A 20333-nucleotide genomic window follows, 5' to 3' on the forward strand; every position below is an offset into this window, starting at 1 on the left:
TAGAGCTGAGCAAACAAGAAAAGGAGCAGAGGGGATATGTCTGCTGCTCACTAAATTCACATGCCACAACAGGATTTACAGCCATCACTTTACAGAGACATGCTTTTTCAGTTAGATTGTTCCTTTAAAAAGACAGAAAATATTTGTTGACACAAAGTATATCCAACATTTTCTGGAGGAAAAAAGGCACCTTTAGTGGAAATGCGAAGTGTTTTTAAAAACAGAGAATATGGAACTATGTAAAATTATAAGAAGGGAAACAGGAATGAAAATAAATAGTCCAAGTTTTTTATTATTTATTATTATTATTATTATTATTATTATTATTATTATTATTATTATTATTATTATTATTATTATTATTATTATTGTTGTTGTTGTTGTTGTTGTTGTTGTTGTTGTTGTGCTCCAGTAGCTGAATTTTGAGACCTGTTTTCTACATTTGGAAACGTCTCTGTGTGTCTGTGTGCTGAAGAAAATTTGCGTGGCGGACAGAATGGGTGCAAAGGCTACATGTATGTAAAAAGTGAAGCGCAGACAAAACCAGGGAGGGGGGGTAATGGGGGGGGGTGTTCCAGGAGAGAGGACGTAGGTTTGGGGTGATGAAGACGAACTGGGGAGGGGGAGATGTTGTTGGGGGGGCTCCCTCCTTCCCCCTCTGTTTGTTCCCCCCACCCGTCCTTACGTCTTGTACGCTTTTCCTTTATTCTAAAGAGCTCGCAAGACATCAGCCTGTATAGACAGGGAAGGGGGGGGGCGAGGGTTGGGGGTTGGAGGTAAAACTCCTCTGGTTCAAGTTTGGAGCTGGATTTTCTAATCGCGCTCTGCCTCCTAGCGACGGGACAGGGTCACTGTCACTGCACTGTCCCCCCTCTGAAGGAAACACACACACACACGCATGCACGCCTACACACACCACACACTCTTTTTCTGTCTCTATCTCCAAACCAAACACACGCGATTACCCGTCAACGAACTCTAATGTTAATTAAGCAGCGACACGTAAAGATGCGCTAAATAACCGCTTGTTTTCTTGCGCGTGGTCCGCAAAGAGAGGCGCACACTTTGCAAACTGCCTCGCAGTTTTCCAAAACACCCGCACCGGCTTTCTATTGAGATATAAAGCTTTTGTGAGCAAATAAATTAAATCTAAGATGCACAAATAAGAGGAGTTTTTTTTGAGAAATGAACTTTGTGCGTAAAAGGCAAACGCTGTTGGATTAAATCGTTTTTCTCTCAAACACCAAACATCTGATAATTAAGTTTTTATTAATTTACCTGAAGCTTTAAAGTGAAGTTATTCCGTCAAGTTGTTCATGTTTAAATTTCTTTGTAGATAGCATTTCTAGTTCAAAAACATAGAACGTGGCTTCAACTTTACGGACATCTAAGCAGCATTCACTGTTAAAAAGAGCTAAATATACATCACTAAATCGATCATTTTGATTGGCTCAGATAAAGAGTTTTCCGCTCGATCCAAAAACGTCCACTTTACAGTTTCACCTTCTTTTTATTCCAAAACAGAGTAGACGAGCTCGCACTGCAGGAAGCGAAATTCTAGAGGGTGATCTGTCCACAGAGCTCCGCGGAGAAGACGCGCTCTGACCGGAGCGACCGTCGAGATCCAAAGCGGGTGCCTTTACCAGCCTGTCAAAGCTGCACAACTTAAAACTGGTCCATCAAAACTTTTTTTTATTCTCCCACTCTTCCTTTTCATGTTTCTGGAAGGCAGCTTTTTACGCACGGAAGGTGTCGGACTTTGTCGCCGCGCCGCAAAGTCCAGTTAGAGTGTCCGGTGTCCACAAACACCCCCCTTTTTCTGTCCCCCTTTTGCTCCCAGATGGGTGAACTGAAACGAAAGTGTTTCTAACTCTCTCTTTAGAGGGTTTACTTACGCGAGAAATCCCGTTTGCTCAGGTGCTGCGGTTTGCCTTGCTTGCGGCGAGACATGGTGGCTGTTCAGCGGCTGTGTTCAGCGCGGATCACATCGGGGAGATGCCGGGGTGACAGAGGAGAGGAGGGGGAAAAAAGAGAGAAAAGATCTTCATCCAACGCCTTGGACATCTACCAGAGGAGGTTGAGGAGACGGAGTAAAAAAAAAACCCAAAATAATAAAATAAATTAGAAATAATAGAAAGATAGCGCGGAGGCGAGGATGGATCGCGGGATCGCCGTCATGGCTTTTTTGAGAAAGGAGAGCAGAGAAAAAAGAGAGAGAGAGTGAGGTGGATGGAGAGAGAGAAGGGGAGAGAGATTGAAAAAAATGGCAAAACCCCCCCTCCACCCCCCCACCCCACACCCCCCAACACACACACACACACACACGCACGCACACACACATACACACACCACCCCTCCCCTCTTAGCTGTGCAAGTTCAAGTGCACGGACGTGACGTTCCCGGCGAACTTGAACGTCAGGCGGCGGACGGACACCCGACATACAAAAACATGGGCCGGGCCGAGGCACCCGAGTGGGAGTGGGGAGTGGGAGGAGGGACAGACAACACCATTGGACGATCATTAGAGAGAGAGGGAGAGAGTGAAGGAGAGGAGGGGGCTGGACATGAGAAATAGACCCAGCGCAAGCCAATGGACACAGAGATCAGGGGGGCCGGACAAGAGGCACTGCGAGGGAGGGAGGAGTGTGTGTGAGTGTGCGGGTGTGTGAGGCAGAGAGATGTATAATGAAAGCAATATGCAGAGAGAAAGAGGAAGGTGCATGCAGAACAGGGCACTCTGCTGCATGCAGTGTGCCCTGAATGCGTGCGTGTGTGTGTGCGTGTGCGGGCGTGTGTGTGTGTGTGTGTGTGTGTGTGTGTGTGTGCGAAAGAGAGAGAGAGAGAGAAACAGGGAGAGAGAGAGATAACCTGGACCCACGCGTGTCCCCAGAGCGTGTACACATTAGGAAGAGCAAAAGAAACGGGAAGGAATAAGTGTGTGTGGCTGCAGGGAACACGAACGACAGGTTGAACAACCAAACAGCAGCATGTTCTGATCCAGGCCGCAGGTTCCGGATATCAGGAAACATCCAGAGCCGGCCCAACGTCGTTTGGGGCCAAAGGCAGATCCAGGCTTGTATTTGGGGGATCACGATTTTAATTTATCCAATAAAAATGAAAATTTTTCAAATTTGTGGGAACCTCTTAACCTTGTGTTTTTGAAAATGGTAATAAATACACTCAAACCTCATTCATTTAGCGTGTTTGTTTGTTTGTTTTTTCCCACAGTGCCACACAGTTTCACTGCAGCAAGAAGGTCCAGGGTTCAAATCCCAACCTAGGCTCTTTCTGTTATTCCCATTCATGGTTGAATTGTCTCTGGGTTCCTCCCACAGTCCAAAGACATAACTGTTATATTAATTATCTCTCTAAATTTACCTTAGGTATGAATAGAATAGAAATATCCTCATCATGTCCCACAGTGGGAAAATTCTGGCGTAAGAGCAGCAGCAAAGTGATAGATTATCAAAGCTTGTGGCTTCACACAAATATAAAAAAAAAAATGTATTGAATTAAGAATAACATACAGTACAGTAAGGTGAAATACAACATAAAATACTGCACAATAATTAAAAGTAGCATACTTGAACCAAAGGAATGTGGTACTGAGTAGGATCATTTTAAAAATGACCATACATACAATATATATACACATGTATTTCTGCAATAAAATTTACAAGAAGTGGAAATAAAACTGTGCAAATAACAACAAAAGACTTATTTGGAATAAAAAGAACTGCAAATAGCAGCAGGGTTGTATACATCTGGTTTTGGGACCGGTGATGGTTTTATAGCCTAACAGCAGAAGAAAGGAAGGATCTGTGACAACGCTCCTTTATGAACTGAGGACGCAGCAGTCTGACACTGAAGCAGCTCTCCAGCTTTATGCTTTGAGTTGGAGACATTGTCCAATAGTGATGTTATTTTATCTAGCTTCTTTCTCTTCAGTCTGCTCTGACCCTTCCTATAAAGAGCGTCGGAGGTGTGAGTCCGGTCCAGTTTAAAGTTCAAATGAACTCTCAGGTACTTCTATGAATCTTGTTGTCCATTCCAAGGATGTTGACGGGTGTTATTGAGGTGGGATTGTGCCTGTAGAGGTAGAAGTGTGAGTGGATAGTAGTTTGCATTATGAGTCTCTTTGTTGCCCTGTGATGGACTGACCACCTGTTCAGGACGAACCCCACCTCTCACCCAATGGCTGCTGGAGTTAGGCACCAGCCTGCGAGGGTAAGAGAGCAAAGACAATGAATATTCAACCTCTTTCTGGTAGATATCGTTTACCAGACTCAAATAAGTATATTTCCTAAAAGTAGACATTAAGTAGATTATAAAAAGCAGAAGTTGACAGAGAGGGTATGCAGCATTTACGAGTGAAGTGCCTTGTATTTGCTGGCACCTGCCTTGGTTGATAAGATGAAGACTGTTCCTGTCCAAACCTGAAGAAATCTACAATGACATATCCAAAGCAACAATTATGAAACAGCAAAGGGGCAAAATGTCCAGGATCCAGCCCAGAACCAACTCTTATCCTTGATGTTGCATCAAAATTAAGCATTAGTGCCCTAAATAGCCCATTTACTAATTATTAACCCATTGAATATCTTTATGTTTCTACTTTGTCCCCTTCTAGTTCCATTTTATACCTGTAAATAAACTACTTTACTATTATGCATGTAACCATTGTACAGGGCCTATTTCTGACTATTTTATACTTTTGTCATGCCTGACTTTCCATGTGTAAAATAGATTTGTCTTTCACAGTATTTCAGACTCACTTGAGTGGTCAATATGACTGGAAAAAATATTTTCTTTTAAAATAGATGAGTTGTATTTTCTATAATATATTCATAGTTTACTCGTAGGAAATATAGTTATATGGTTCATATAAATATTATCTACCACGATAATATTTATTATGCTTAATAAGAGTCAACTGTCCCAAATTGAGATCAAAAATAAAATAAATGGAAATATATTGATAATGCAAAATATCATATTATATTTTATATGAGTTTTGAACATTATCTTGCCCTTTTTCTTCATAATTTATCATAAGTCATTTGAATTGGTAAGGCTAACACCTACTACGCTAATTGCAGTTAGTTAGAACAACTTTAAACTTCACACGGCACAATATTAATGGCTGTTAACCGTCTACATCTGGTCATTTCTGTCCTCTTCTCAGTCAAACAGCATTTGTGTTACCCAGCAAAGTTACGTTGGTGGGTTGCTGCTGGTTACATGAATCCATCTCATCATCTTCAACACGTCTGTGTGCTCCAGATCTGCCAAGTGAACCTTGAGATTTCTCAACAGACACTGGAGTTTTCACATTCCCTGTGCTAGTTCAGATCTTGTGGCTTTTTGGAAATCATGCTGATAAATGTAATCAGCTGATCTACCCAGTTCAGCACCTTCAAAGTAACTTCAGGACAGTACAGGATGTATTTTGACAGAGAGTACAGAGACAAACTCACCAAGAGTCTCTTGTGAATATTTAGACATCAGGTCCCAAAATGGCAGAAGGACAGTACAGGATGTATTTTGACAGAGAGTACAGAGACAAACTCACCAAGAGTCTCTTGTGAATATTTAGACATCAGGTCCCAAAATGGCAGACATTTGTTTCCAGAGTTTGATTTCTTACATTTGCTGTTATCTGTTTTGCCTGGCACTGCTTTGTTAGGTATTACGGTACTTATTGTGTTAGAACAGGACCAAAGATTGACATTTTAGGTCAATTCAGCACTGTTTTTCTGTAGTGGATCGATATTTGCTGATACCAATACTCAGATATCTGTATCGGTATTGGAAGTGAAAAAAAGTGGATCGGTGCATCTGGAAGTCCAGAGAGAGACTTCCCATCAGCATCTGGAAAAGGAAGGAGGCGAAGTCCTAAGAAATCCATTCATCCATCCATCCATTTTCTTACACCCTTCTTCCCTAATGGGGTCGGGAGGGTTGCTGGTTCTTCTCCAGCTGTGTTCCGGGCGAGAGGCGGGGTACACCCTGGACAGGTCGCCAGTCTGTCACAGCCTAAGAAATATATTGTATATTAATTAAGAATATCTGCCTGAGAATTGGACTCAGCAGACTCCTACATGTGTTTTGCTCCTATGGAAAGTTCGGAGAGAGTATCAAATATTAGAAATGTGAAGGATTATGAAAAATTTAATATCTCTTTAAAAATTTTGTGTACAGTGGATTAAACACTATTCACCATTTACAAGTAGATCAATAACCAAAAGGATTTTCCACAGAATGGGTTGATTCACATTATTAAATATGTGAAAAAGACATGAAAACCTTTTGGAGTCAGTTTTTTATTGTTGTTGTTGTTCTTCTCTGACTTACTCATTTGGTTCTGCAGTTCTGTCCGGTGTGCTGCTTGTTCAACAGAGTCAACAGAGTTCTGAAGGACTGGCCAAGTTTAATTAGTTCTGTTTCCAAGAAATCTGAGAAAATTGTCATGTATTTATGCAGATTTATTTGCAGTTACAGAGTGTTCGAAATGAGACTCCAGCACAGACGCAGAGGCAGAAGAAGAAAAAAAATTAATTAGCTTCATTAAAAAATAACCATTAAGCTTAGTCTTTCTTCTGTATGACTAAAACTGGCGCATCTCTCAGTTCTTTTAGCAACAGAATAAATCAAAATTTTAACTTTAGAAGAATTTTCTTTTTGTTTACAACCCATAATCTGAAAAACTGTGAATTTCTGAGTCTTTCTGGAGTCTGAGTCGTTTTTTATTTTATTTTGTGGAAGTTAAAACCTTTTATCCCATTTATCATCCATTCATCACTTTATCACCCATCTGTTCATCCAGTCATTCATTCATCCCTTTATCATTACCCACTTATCATCCATATATTCCTTTTTCATCCATCCAACAAAATGTCCATCCACTCCTCTGTCATCCATTCATTCATTCATTCATTCATTTGAAATCCAACCATCAATTGCTTTGTCATCCATCCATCCATCCATCCATCTGTCTGTTTGTCCATTCATTCATCATTCATCCATTTATCATAATCCATCTATTCCTTTATCATCCATTCATCTGTTCATTCATTAATTCATTCATCAAAATATCTATCCATTTATTTGTCATCCATCTATTAGACATAAATCTTATCAATTTATGCCAATTTATTAATTTATCTTCCATCTATCCCTGTTTTCATCTATGCAAACATGTATTTTTCATCCATCCATCCATCCATTCGTCCCACTGTCCTTCTGCGGACACCGGTAGTGAGAGCGGGCCGCTTAATAACTTTCAGCTGTCTAAGGTTGGAGTTGCATACGGTACAGAGGAGGTGGGCTGCTGCTGCTGCTGCTGCTGCTGCTGCTGGTGGTGGTGGGGGGTGAGGAGGAGAAGGAGGAGAAAAAAGGAGAAGAGAAAGAGGACGAGGAGGAGGAGGAGGGGGAAGAGACTGTAAACACGCTTGTAATAAAGAGGATTTGGTAATATAAGACGCGGGGCTTAAATCTGCAAAAGCGCAGCGAGAGCAGAGCAACTCGGCGCGCTCCAATCACTCTGTTTTTTCTTTCTTTCTTTTTGGGGTATCAAGATAGGAGAGAGAGAGAGAGAGAGAGAGAGAGAGAGAGAGAGAGAGAGAGAGAGAGAGAGAGAGAGAGAGAGAGAGACGGAGCCATGGACGGATTGTGGAAGACCGAAAGAAGGACTGAAAGGGGTTACATTCAAGAGGCTTACGGGAGCGGAGAGACTCCCCCACTAGCAGCCGCGAGAGGAGGAGGTAGCGGCGGCTGCAGCTGGGGGTCTGCGGCTCAGTGTCCTGGAGCCCGACGGAAGAGGACGCGCACTTAATACCGACGGAGGGTGGGGGAGGTGGAGGGGGCGGTGGGGAGGTGAGAGGCTGGTGGTGGACGAGCGAGACAGGACAGAGAGGAGGAGGAGGAGGTGGAGCGGGGTGACGGAGAGAGAGACGATGAGACCGAGAGAGAGGGAGGAGGCGGCTCGGCGTCAAGGGGGGGAGAAGAATGCGTGACCACAGAGGGAAATATTTCTGCAGGTTGAAACTCGCCGCGTGGCTTGTACGAGTGGGGCCGGTCCGCGTGCGTGCACGGATGTGTGTGGAAGTTCGTGTAGATTTAAAGCAGTTCAGTTGGACGAGGAATGAAACTCCATTTATGTTAAAATCCCAAAGTATTATTATTATTATTATTATTATTATTATTATTATTATTATTATTATTATTATTATTATTATTATTATTATTATTATTATTATTATTATTATTGAGGAAGTTCTGCTTCAGGGCCCCCTCTACGCCGGTTCGTGACCACCGGTTGTCATTTCGTACCCTTCTCCTTCTTCCATTTTGCACCCGCAATCCAACCATTTTGTATTCATGTTTTGCATCGTTGCATCAGTTTAATTCTCTTTGTAGCTCAGAGTGTTTTCATAAATTATGGAGATAATTCATTAGAACAACGCGGACGCTTCGCAACCACATTCAATAGATCCTGTTGCTCCATTCTGCTTAATTACGTTTTAATTCCAAAAACTGAACACGTTTAATTATTCTCCAGATGCTTCTATAATAATCCGTAATTTATGCCACTAAGTCAGAGAAAGTGCACAGTTGTGGTTAGAAGTTAGCGTGAATTTTTATCTCTTTTTTCAGTGTTTATGTCATTTTAATTTACGTAACTAAGCAAATGGTCCAAACTTAATGGAGAAAAGATAAAATAAACAAGTGTGCACATTGTGTAAAAATATAGGCAAATTTTTAAGGAGAAACGTACGAAATGGAAGGAGAAAGGACGGGAGGGATCAGACCAGAACATCTCTGAGCGACAACCTGCTGATAGATATTATTTAAATCGTTAAATAATCGATTTAAAACATCCTGCGGGAAGAACTGATGGTTAAAAGAAACGGGCGAGAACTCTCGAGTATAACGACCAGCTCTGCAAAACGTGACAGTACAGTTCGACCAGAATCCAAATCTGACTCCTAGAATACACATCAGCTTAAGAACCTGTTCAGTTAAGTTCGTATGTAAGATGACAGTCTGGTTCTAATTCTTCCACAGCGTTTGCATGCAGAGTGGTTCTCCATCCTTTAGTGCTGTGGCAGGAGGTTGAGAGTAAATTTCCTGAAAACTTGCTTAAAAACTGCATCCTTTAAACTGGCCTGTGTCATCCTTGTTTTGTGCTTGTGGTTTAAAGGGGCCCATCGTGTTTTAAACAGCCTCTCTTCACACATCCGAGAGCGCTAACCTTGACCTCCCTCCATCTGTCGGTGACAAAGGACGCTTTTTGTTTTCTCCTCTTCTCTTCTGCCCAGATACCCCTCATTCTCCCTCCCCGACCTCTTCCTCCTCTGAACCAGACCCACTCACTCTCTTTCTCTCTCCAAACCGAGGAGGGACCTTGAGCTAAACCTGCAGAGCCTCTCAGAATTGGGTAGCGGCGGCGCAAAGAGCGACTCTCCCCGGTTCCATCATAAATCAGCCATGCAGAATGTGCCGAGGTACAGCGGCAGGAACTCTGCATGCCCGGAAGAAGCTGCGCGCCTCTGCATATCTTATATTTGATCTTAGAAACACACAGGCTGAGTTGGGAGCCGCATGCGAGTTGCACTCAGGTGGAGGTGACACTGCAGTACCTTCTCTCTCCTTTATGTAGGCCACTTTATTCCTCCTGTTCAGCACTTTTACGCGCTTGTTCGGGGGGTTCAAGCCAGCACACGCGGCGCGCACACGGAGTGAAGGAATGGACAGTGGAGGACTTTGATGAAGCTTCATGAATCCGTTAAGAAGGAGTGGTCACATGCTCTCCTTTCCCCTGCAACGCACGGCGGCCCCGGGGAAATTGGGGGACTAAAGGGGGGCGCATTTCAATATATGTAAATTACTTGGAGAGGTAGAGTGGGGAGGGGGTGGAGGGTGTTGGAGATACAGAGATAAATCAGTTCTGCACACAGTACGCCCCCCACACGTTTTTTTTCTGCGCTTCTTGTCATGCCTTGGCTTTTCTCCATCAGACACGGCTTTTGTTGCTTTTGTCACAATTAACTCTGTGCGTAAAAATTCACCGCTGAACATTAAGGAGGTGGCACAAACTAGGAATAACAAATAAAACAAAGTGATATTTATTTTAAAAAGAAAATAAACAGGCTGTAAAATCAAGTGATTAAATAAATGAACAATGTTCGGATTCCTGACAGCAAAAAGCCACGGAACGCATGATTAAAATGATGCTGACTTTGTCACGTGAACAAAACCAAACCCAGTTATTTTATGTATATGTTTTTCTATTTTATTTTATTCTTGTTAATTGTTTATTGGGTTTGTTTTGGTTTCAGCTGCTCTCATTTTAGGCCAATTTTATGGAAGAACCAAAAAAAAAAACGACGCAAATAAGACTAAAAAGAAATAATAAAGTATCTTCTGGTTTCGGTTTTTATTTCCACAGAGAATTAACTCTATATCCCTCATAAATCTAATCCCTTTTCCTCTTCTTGTGTGTGTGTGTGGGTGTGTGTGTGTGCGTGTGCGTGTGTGTGTGTGTGTGTGTGTGTGAGTGAGTGAGTGCGTACGTGCGCGCGCGTGTGTGTGTTCATGTGGAGGAATTTCAATCCACCACATAAATACACTTTGCACACACACCTTCCCCACGGCCGCCACCAGCCTTCTATCCAAAAGGCTCAACTGTAACCAGAACGCAGTGGGTAGATTTTTTTTTTTCTTTCTTTCTTTTAGCGGAGCTCCATTATCACATCTGGGGATGTGCGCACACGGAGCGGAGTAGGGCCGGTGGTATTAGATGAAATCGGGCGGGATTACATGGTTATAGAGCAAATTATCTGAGCCCTCCAACACCCAGCACCACCCGTCCTGCATGCCTCCACCTCCCAGTGTGCCTCCAATCTCTGCTGCTGTTTGATGTGACGGCTGGCTCTGGAATCAGCGAAGTTGTCCGTCAAATAAAGTAGGAAAAAAAAAAACAGACTAGGTTTGTGTGCGAGCGCAAAATCCTAAATAAAATGACTAAATCCTAAATAAAAAGTATTCATGCCCCCTAAATCTTCATTTCATGTCCCAAACCTGCAGCGTCAAAGAATTTAAATTTCGCCAACACTATAGCGCGCAAGAAGTAAATGGTAAAGGACATATGATTCTATTTTTTCCATAAATTTAAATTTTGAAAGGTGTGACGTGCATTTTAATTAAAACCCCTTATCCTCTGATACCCCTAAATGTAACCCAATGTATTCAGAAGTCACCTTGCTTTAATGGAGTCCAGCTGTGTGTCAGTACAAATCCAGCTGTTTTGTGAAATTCTCAGATGTTTGTCTGAGCATTATTGAAAGCATCATGAAAACAAAGGAAGACAGGTCAGAAAAAAAGCAGTGGGGACGTTTAAAACAGGGTTAATAAAATTAAAAAAAAAAACATATATACATCCAAATCTTTGACTATCTCACAGAGAAAGGTTCATCATTTTAAAATAGGAACAGGATGGTACAGAAGCAAACTTACCAAACATGACAGGTTAGAAGAGGTGTGGGTTAATCAGAAAAGAGCCACCAAAAGGTCTTTGGTAACGGAGCTGCAGAGATTCACAGATTAAGTGGAAGAATCTATCTACTGTTAGCTGTGAAAACCAGTCGGCACTAAGAAGAAAACCATAAAATATTCTGCTTGCCTTTTACCACCAGCTGTTTAGGGGACACAGAAAGCATGTGGAATAAGGTACTCAGCTCCAAAAGGGAACTTTTTCACCTTCATGCAACACTGTGTGTGATGGACGTCATTCACTAGCATGGTAAGGGCAGAATCATGCTATGGGGATGCTTTATGTTTAACAGGAAAAGAGGAAACCAACTGGAATCCTGGAAGGAAAAACTGTTAGCAGTAGCAAAACATTCATGATGCGGTCAGAGCATCACCTTCCACAAGGACAGAAGCCCGAAACATACAGCCAACAAAATCATAAAGCAGTGTGATCAGATCAGATTAATGTGACGGAATTTAAGAGAATATGTGACAAGACCTAAACCTTGATGAGCACAAAAGTTCTCAATCCTTTTGAAATTGGATTGAGTCGGTTTGCAAAAAAGAATCAGTTTCCGTATGAGCATATTTGGTAGAGAAACACACCCCAAAACACATACAGCAGTAATTCCAGGAAAGGTTGTTCTACAAAGTATTAACTGCTTTTGCAAAACAAGATTAAAACTATGTTATTTTTCCTTTATGCTCCACTTTGTGTTAGTTCATTAGCTTACAACCTCCCCAATAAAGTACATTGGCGTTTCTGGTTGTAACTGGAATTGAAAAGTTTGAAATTATTAACTCAGTTGTTCTCAGAAAATACTAAATACAACGATTTTGGTCAGTGGATTTAATTAAAGTTGAAAGTTTCACCAAACTTCTACCAACAGTAATAATTGGATATACACAAAACACACAGCGAGCACAGACCAGCACCGAGATTTAATTTTGAAACAGTTACGAGCCTCGTACACTTCGAGCTCTCCAAACGCGGACTCTAGCGCCCTCTTGTGTCCTAATGCCGCCAATGTAAAAAAAAAAAAAAAAAAAAAAAAAAAAAAAAGAATATGTAGGCCTTTAGTCCACTGCAAAGGGCCCAAATGGTCAGATCGAGCCTCACGGCGATAGCAAAATATTCTGATGAGCAATTTGAGGAAACGAGTCTGATGTGTGAGAAAGAAAGGGTTTAAACTGGGGAAATTAAAGGCCTAATCACTTAACATACTTTTATTTCATCTATAAGCTAGAATGAAAGAAACAAAATTGTTAATCTTTGTAAAATTAGACTTTTTTGTGTTTTTTTTTTAACAAAAGTCTTATTATAAATTCTATATAACAACACTAAGATTTATATAAAATGTATACACATTTTCATAAATTGGTCTATCATGTCAAAATGAGGTGTTTTATTTAAATATTTAGTTTTTATTTCCAATATAATTGATTCATTATGATTATAACAATTACAATGAATCATATACACAACAATGATGTATTATTGCAATTTTATCGTCTATAGTAATAGAAATAGTATAATAATCCATAATCTATTTCCCTTATATTTTATTTCGCCTATTTCATGACTAATAGCCCATTAAAGTCAATGTATTCCAAGTTAACAGTCTTTTCCATGCAGCCTAACTAATATTAGACATTGTCCGCCTGGTCGCTTCTAAGGATTATTAATCCGCAGAGTTATCAGAGTGTGTAAATAAAGTTAGACCCTATAAAGCTGCGGAAGGATAGCGGGCCGTTCTGATGAGAGCTTAGTGATAAATCAAATCTTTTAATGAATATCTGCGGAGACCAAAATGCGGGGAACAGAAAAAAAGTACGAAGAGGAGGGGGTGCAATGGGACAATGAAGGCCGGCTGTGTAATTAGATTAAGCGACGCGAGGGGAGGCAACTTTCTAATGGGCTCTGAGGCGCCGCCATGGACGCAGCCAGACCCTTTCAGACCATTAACACGGAGCGAAGAGGAGGGAGGGAGGGACCCGGGAGGGGCCCATAACACATCTAATCTGACATGACACCCCTCTTCTATCAGCCTGCCTGTTAACCAGCAAGCCCGGAGCGCTCCGGATCTCTAACTGCTAAAAGTTGAGCCGTCACTGAGTTTCTGACAACATGTTATTAACATAAGTGCTCAATTATAGGCCTCATTTCTACTACTGAGCTACCGGGATCAGTGTTACTCCTCACTCCTGACAAACTCTGAAGGAAAAGAAATCAGAGGCTAAGTGAATCATTTGAAGAGAGGGGCCAGGTCTTTGCAGAATGAGGCTAAGAAAAAGTGCATTTGAAGAATGAACCTCGGGAATGGAGGGGAAAAAAACAAGTTGGGAATAAGAAGAAAGTGAATGTTTTAAAGGGAAAGAAAGTGTGAGTTTATTGGAGCTCAGTTTTCAGTGAAGGAGACCCTGAGGGGAGTTTCAGCACTTCAGATTTATGAACTGCTGCATGTCCTCAAGCAGCCGTGTGGGACTTTTTTACAGGAAGCGAGAAGGGGGAAAAAAACAGGGATATGTTTTGAAAAGCCTAAAAGGAATCTGGCTTGTGTTGGGGAAAAAAAAATAAAAAATCAGCATGTTTAAAAAATAAAATAAAAACTCCTAAAAGTCCAGGACATCTAGAAAAAAGTGGAAACTGGAGGCTTCCAGTAACATTTACAGCTCTTTATGCATCATCAATTACTTTCTTACGACTGGCGATTAAAAGCTTTATTTTGAAGATAAAATCAAAATTAGAAAATAAATTATAACACACAAATATTTTCCTCCACGGCATCTCAGCATTTTGCAGGTAAAAATAACTTAATTCAGACAAAGTATATATCTATATCTATATATAGAGATATATATATCTATAGATATATATATAGATATATAGAAACCTTCAGATGAAGGAAGTTAGTTATTTTAAGCCACTTACATAGAAATAAAAAATAACCTGTGCAAAACGAATTACCATCTTTTTCATTCTATTTTGGAGCAACAAACCAACTGGTCTGTTTTATTTATGCAGCAAGGTCGATGTTTTTATCTTGGTGTAATTTTTTTTCTTCACTACAGGAAACTTTTTGTTCCATAACATATAGGTAAGATTTCACTACATTTCCGTTCTTCTTCCAATCACCACAAGAGGGCACTAACTGCACTAAAACGTGTTAAACTCGGAAATCTTTAGAGCTGATTTTATCCGCTTTTCTATGGCGACATGGTGGATCATCCGGACTCGTGATGGAGGTCTTATTGCACTGGTTTCATTTTTGCGTTTTTGTGTGTAAATATAAGAAAATAAAGGACATTGATTGTATTAACATACATAGTAAAAATCAATTGACGTTATTGGTTAATTTCTTCTTTCCACTATTCAAGTGATTGGTTTTACCTTGTATTCAGTTCATGCAACGCTGGTTTTCTGTTGCCTCGGACTTTTACAGCTAGACAATGAAATTCAATAAAACAAAGCAAAACACTGACAACTTGAACTGCTACTCCTTTTATTTCAGCAGACTTAAAAGAACAAAAGGAACTTTGTAATTCCAGCCGCAGTCCAGCTTGTTGAGGCGTCTCCTGGTTTGGGAACCTCAGGGTCTCGTCTTTGCTTTCAGCAGATGAGAATCTTCATTCTCCTTTTCTAATTAAACCAGATCTGGAAAATGTATAGATAAAATCCCATATTTTTACAGACAAAGTCAAATTTTATACTTTCAACCTTTATCATTTTAGCTTTCATATCAATGTGGTCTAAGATTGATGGCTGTCATCTCCATTCACAACACAAGGTGGCAGTAGATGCTGTGATTCTGGAGGACAGAAGCTGGATCGAGTTCAAACTGAAATCAGCAAACAAATAAAATGAAAAAACAGATTATATACATCTATTTGCACACATTCAGTTTAATAGTGAACTTTTCCACTCTTCTACATCTCCTTTTAGTGTTTCAAGAGTCGCTGGCATCTTTAAACACTCAGCCTGTAATGGATATCAAGAGGGAGGTTACCTGAGCATTAACAGTTTAGGAAAAACTGAAAGTGAAGGAAAAACTGTAAATCAAAAGAAACGGGCAAGAGGGCTGTAAGTATTTTTAAAACACACAAGAGGTAATACTTTCCTTTACACAGACTGAAATCTGTTGGTGGCCTGCTGCAGATCCATTCCTTTCAGCTGTTCTTGAAAATAGGAAAGGCAATAAAACATGGTATTTAGGCAAAGGCAAAAAAATGGATGCTCACCTAAACTTTCTACAGATAAGTAATTAAAACATTTAAAACAACTAAACAGATACTGACTTAGGCTGAAGAAGCAAGACTATCATTTGCATGCCAGCCAATTATTTGTGAGGTAAGAAAAAAAGAAAATTTTTTGTCCAAACACCACACATGTAAACATGTCTCTAATTCCATTGTTTTGGTCAGGTGGAACTAACATTATTCTTGATTTAGCCAGCAAATAATAGTGGTAGGTTTGCCTTAAACAATAAAGCATAAATATGTGGAAAAGCAGCTCAAGTTCACTGTTAAGGAGGATCTGGGAAGCCCTGCTTCTCTTCCACAGGAACTGAAAACAACATTTATATCATAAAATTTGACATACCAATATATTTTTACAAACAATAAGATATGACCAAATAAATATGTATATAAACTCTACCTTTTCTCGGTCGACGAATCAAAATCTTGAAGAAAATCAGCCAGTTGATCTGAACTGAAGAGGGCAAAAGAGAAAACACGACAATCTGGAGACTGTCAAAGATTCCTTTGTCGGTTCTCTCCAATCCTGTAAAAAGTTACAGAAAACTCAATGTGGTCATAATAGCAAAAAAGAATATGCAACAATGTTGAAATAAGAAAATAACTCTGCTTTTTACAAATCTGCACAGATGCCAACATTAAAAAAAAAACTCAGGATGTAACAAAATCAACCTGATAACATGTCAAATTATCTCTGCTGTCAGCTGCTTCTCAATAACCTGAGACACAGGTGATTAAAGAAGGCCAGGCTCTTCTTCCACACAGTCTTTTATTTGTAAATAATAAAAATGAACTCTTGAATATAAAACATACACATCAGTAGAGCCACATCTGTTATACAAACAAGAACTGTTGCAGTGAATACTTTGTCTTTCATCAAGAATCGTGGTTTGGGAACCATGGGCTGTAAACAATCAGTATTCCTGAAGTAATACTGACAAAGGAAAGGGCAGTCGGCCACACCGCCAAGGATGAACGAAAACATCTGCAAAATATGTCTGCAAAACTAGATCTCTCATCGGTTCAGAAGTCCATTCCAGACCACAGTCAGAAAACAGGGAAGGGGGTGATTTAAGATAATTGGGTCTGCTTCTTTTTATTATTATTATTCTTTTATTTTTTCCTGCAAACGGATCCGGAATCAAGGCCTGTTACCGCCCCCTTGTGGCTCAGCACCGCTCAGCGGTTCAAGCACCAGAAGTAAATTCCTCTCAACAAGAGCCGGGAATGTTTGTGTGTCTGTGATTTTTGATTTGTTCGGATCCTCAGTTCAAGCCGCTTGTTCTGATTAGTATGTACAAGCTGTGTGTGTGCGTGTGTGTATGTGTGTGTGTGTGTGGGCTGAGGAAGTGTGCAGTCAGATACACTCTTTTATATTCATATAGCTATATCTTTATAATTTCTGTCAAACTCATAATGATACTTCATATACATTTAGCTGTTACACACACATTCTATATCTCTGCCTCTAGCCCCGACTGTCTGAAACTAGTTTAGATGCCTACAGGGGCTCAAGAATGCTCAGTACTACAGAACAGCACTGTTGTTCATCCGGTTTGAGGAGAAGAAAAAAAAATAAAAACTCAACAAAGACGGAGACTGTCTCGTGTTAATATTTCGACCCAGCGCGGTAGGCGTGGCCTGAGTGCAGCTGATCCCGCCCCCCCAAATCCTGGCCGCGCTTCTTATTGGTCCGCTCCTGTCGAGGACGGGGATGGCTTTGCTTTTCTCTGTATTCATATTCAGTACGAGCAAACTGTACAAGAACATGCAACATACAAGCTGGCCTAAAAGTATGTGGAACTAACACACATAGTCTAGTCTTTTTTATTATTTTATTTATTTTTTTCGGCTTTTGTTTTTTGAGAATTGCTTCGGTTCAGTTTTAGTCTCGTCTTTCAACTTCTCAAAAGAAGGTAGAGAACGAAAACATTCAAAAAAAAGAAAAACCAACAAAAAAAACCAGAACGAACGGAAATGAAAGAAACGCGCATGCAGCTTGGGGCCAGGCCGGGCGGGGCGGGGGGTTTGGGGCAGGGTGGCGTCCCCCGAGTCATGCTGCTCCCTCCAGCAGGGGGCGGAGTTGGTGGGCAGTGGGGTAAGGAGGGAGGAGAGTTTGTTGGATGGGTGAAGAAGGCGAGTTTGAGCTGGAGGGACCGTTTTGTTCGGCACCGCTCGCAAAACCAAACGTACAAATATACAGAGGGAGTTTGCACCTAGTGGTACCAATCTGAACTGCAGGTGAACCCCAAACAAGAATGACGGCTGGAAATGAAAAGGTGATAAATTATTTGGCCAAGGTTTTCTCTTATAGACAGAAAATCTTCTATGATTCTGACTGAACAAATGAGTCAAGCTTTTCTTCTTGTGCTTCTTTTCATTTTTAACAACATGAATGCGAATGTGCTGCCTCTCCCAAACGATTACCTCTCTGTGTCAAACTGCTGCCCCTAAAGTTAACATCTGCACAGTCAACAAGCAACCTCTGCAAACCGTTGCATGAAACTCCAACAGTTTGCTTCTCTTTTCATGGAAGATAAAGCCGTGCTCTGATTGGCTGCGGAGCACCACCTTGACAGGGCGCTCCTGCAAAGACCACACTTGAAATCAGGGAGAAACAGAAAAATTGAGGTTGGACAAAAAGCTCCACAGCTGCAGCTCAGAGAAGAAAACAAAGAAGGTAAAGACGTTGAAAATAAAAGATGGAAGAAGGAGGAGGAAGAGGGAAGGTGTGAGACGTGATTGTCAGACTCCAGCTAAGCATTTGATTGGCTAGTTCTGTCTCTCCCTCTCTCGTTTCTCTCTCTTGTTCCCTGGCTCTCCGTCTGGTTTCTCGTTGATTCCCCCGAGGGCGACTCCTCGGTGGCGTACTCGGGCTGCGTATGCGCCCTCTGCTCAGGTGTGGTCCAGCAACTGTGGTCCATTCTCTGATCGTGTCAGGGCTGTTTTGGAGTGAGCGTTCGCCACTCGGTCACTAGGACCGAACGCCGGGCGGTGGTCCTGAGTCCAGCGACGTCTGAGACGCCAGCCGCGTGAGCGGAGCTAATGTAGGGTCCACCAGTGAGGACGGTGGAAACAGTTTGTACCAGCCAATCACCGTGCTTGAGAGGTCCAGCTCCTCCAGCAGGATCTGTGCTACACCCATGAAACATTTGTGGTCCAGTCGTCCATAGTCGCCCCACACTATCACCTAAACAGAGAGGAGCAAAGTCAGAAAAAGCTGAACACACCCACACATTCACCCGCACGCACACACACACACACACACACATTAAAACACACAGATTGAAAGAATCAGCCTCTTGTAGGTTAAAACCAAAGTCCAGAATGTTGCTAGTAGCTGTGTTTCCATTACAAATTTTCACAAAACTTTGTCAAAATTCCACTAATGGCGAAAAACACAATTTTCCAATTGCGGTGTTTCCATTTAATAAGGAACGCAATTAAAATCACACGTAAAGAATCAGTTAGATTGAAGAAAAATGAAGGCAGCTTTGGAGATTCTTGAAGTAAATCCACAACATGTTGAACATGTCGACCGTTACCTGAAGCACTTTGCCCTGAGGACTTTCTTCGAAGAGCAAGTGCTGCTGGTACAGCGGCTCCAGGGTCTTGCGTGCAATCTTAGTTTTCTTTTTGGCTTTACATGTTCCGTTTTCCAGCAGGTAGACCTTGACGTAAGGAGCTGGGCAGAATGAAACAAGAAAAAAGAAAAAGGAGTCAGGAGGGAGAAAAGACGAGTAGGTAATCTGCATTAGACTGAATTTTAGAGTTATTGTTACCTGGGAGGGATTTGGAGCCTGGTTTAGAGGTAAGGCCTCGCGCCCTGATCACCTCGACCTCCAGCTGACCTTTCTTATCCATCAACCCGATCTGAACATCACCTGTTGAGGAGTGGCAGACACAGACAAACGCTTCCAAAAACTGTTTATGAAGTCATGTTAGTAAGAGTCTCTTGGTGACCCTCTTGCTGCAGTCAGACCCGTAACTCACCCATTGCAGGCGTTGCCAGCGTTTGGCGGCCAACCAGCTGACCGGGACCCAATCCGTCCAGGAAGTCGCTGAACTGGCTGTCGGCTCCCAATCGCATCCCTGAGAAGATCAAACTGAAACATGCAAACAGGATTTATCCACCAGGTCCGACTGTCAAACACGACATTTTAATGATTCAAATTCAAAATTTACTACAAATCTATGGCAGATTTTTATACAGCAGTCAGGATTTAGACGTGGTACCTGAGAAGAAGCAAAGAAGAAAGGGCACAAGGATAAAAAGGAGGTAGAACAACAGGAAAGAAGGGAATGAAACAAGGAAAGAAAAAAGGAAGAATGAATAAAGGAAATGAGGAGAGAGGGATGGTAAGAGAATAGGGAAAAGACAAGAAAGGAAAAACAGAAAAAAATAAAGACATAAGAACACATGGGAGGATCAAAGAGAACAACAACAATGAATGCAAGGAAAGATGACATGAAGACAAAAGGATAGAAAAATAAAGGAGGGAGGGAACTGACAAGAAAAAAACAAGTAAATAAAGACAAGTAAG

At 41.3% G+C, this 20333-nt stretch overlaps 2 protein-coding genes across 20 annotated transcripts in view; both read right to left on the bottom strand.

The window, feature by feature from the left end:
- The window catches only part of bcl11aa (BAF chromatin remodeling complex subunit BCL11A a), a 51090-nt gene extending 48610 nt beyond the window's left edge, over positions 1 to 2480 (bottom strand). The window contains exon 1 of one of the 2 annotated variants that reach the window (XM_044135677.1): positions 1896 to 2480. In XM_044135677.1, coding sequence (XP_043991612.1) covers positions 1896 to 1950 — 55 coding nt within the window. In that variant the 5' untranslated portion in view covers positions 1951 to 2480. The remainder of the gene's footprint in view (positions 1 to 1895) is intronic. The other variant, XM_044135676.1, reaches the window with a different exon arrangement.
- Positions 2481 to 16553: 14073 nt separating this feature from the next.
- The window catches only part of LOC122842226 (regulating synaptic membrane exocytosis protein 1-like), an 81116-nt gene continuing 77336 nt past the window's right edge, over positions 16554 to 20333 (bottom strand). For all 18 annotated transcript variants that reach the window (XM_044135905.1, XM_044135897.1, XM_044135904.1 and 15 more), the window contains 4 exons: positions 19783 to 19895; positions 19572 to 19673; positions 19335 to 19474; positions 16554 to 18979 (listed from right to left, as the gene is read on the bottom strand). In XM_044135905.1, coding sequence (XP_043991840.1) covers positions 18764 to 18979; positions 19335 to 19474; positions 19572 to 19673; positions 19783 to 19895 — 571 coding nt within the window. In that variant the 3' untranslated portion in view covers positions 16554 to 18763. The remainder of the gene's footprint in view (positions 18980 to 19334; positions 19475 to 19571; positions 19674 to 19782; positions 19896 to 20333) is intronic.

The sequence above is a fragment of the Gambusia affinis genome, linkage group LG13 (assembly GCF_019740435.1).
Source record: "Gambusia affinis linkage group LG13, SWU_Gaff_1.0, whole genome shotgun sequence".
Classification (NCBI taxonomy): Eukaryota; Metazoa; Chordata; class Actinopteri; order Cyprinodontiformes; family Poeciliidae; genus Gambusia; species Gambusia affinis.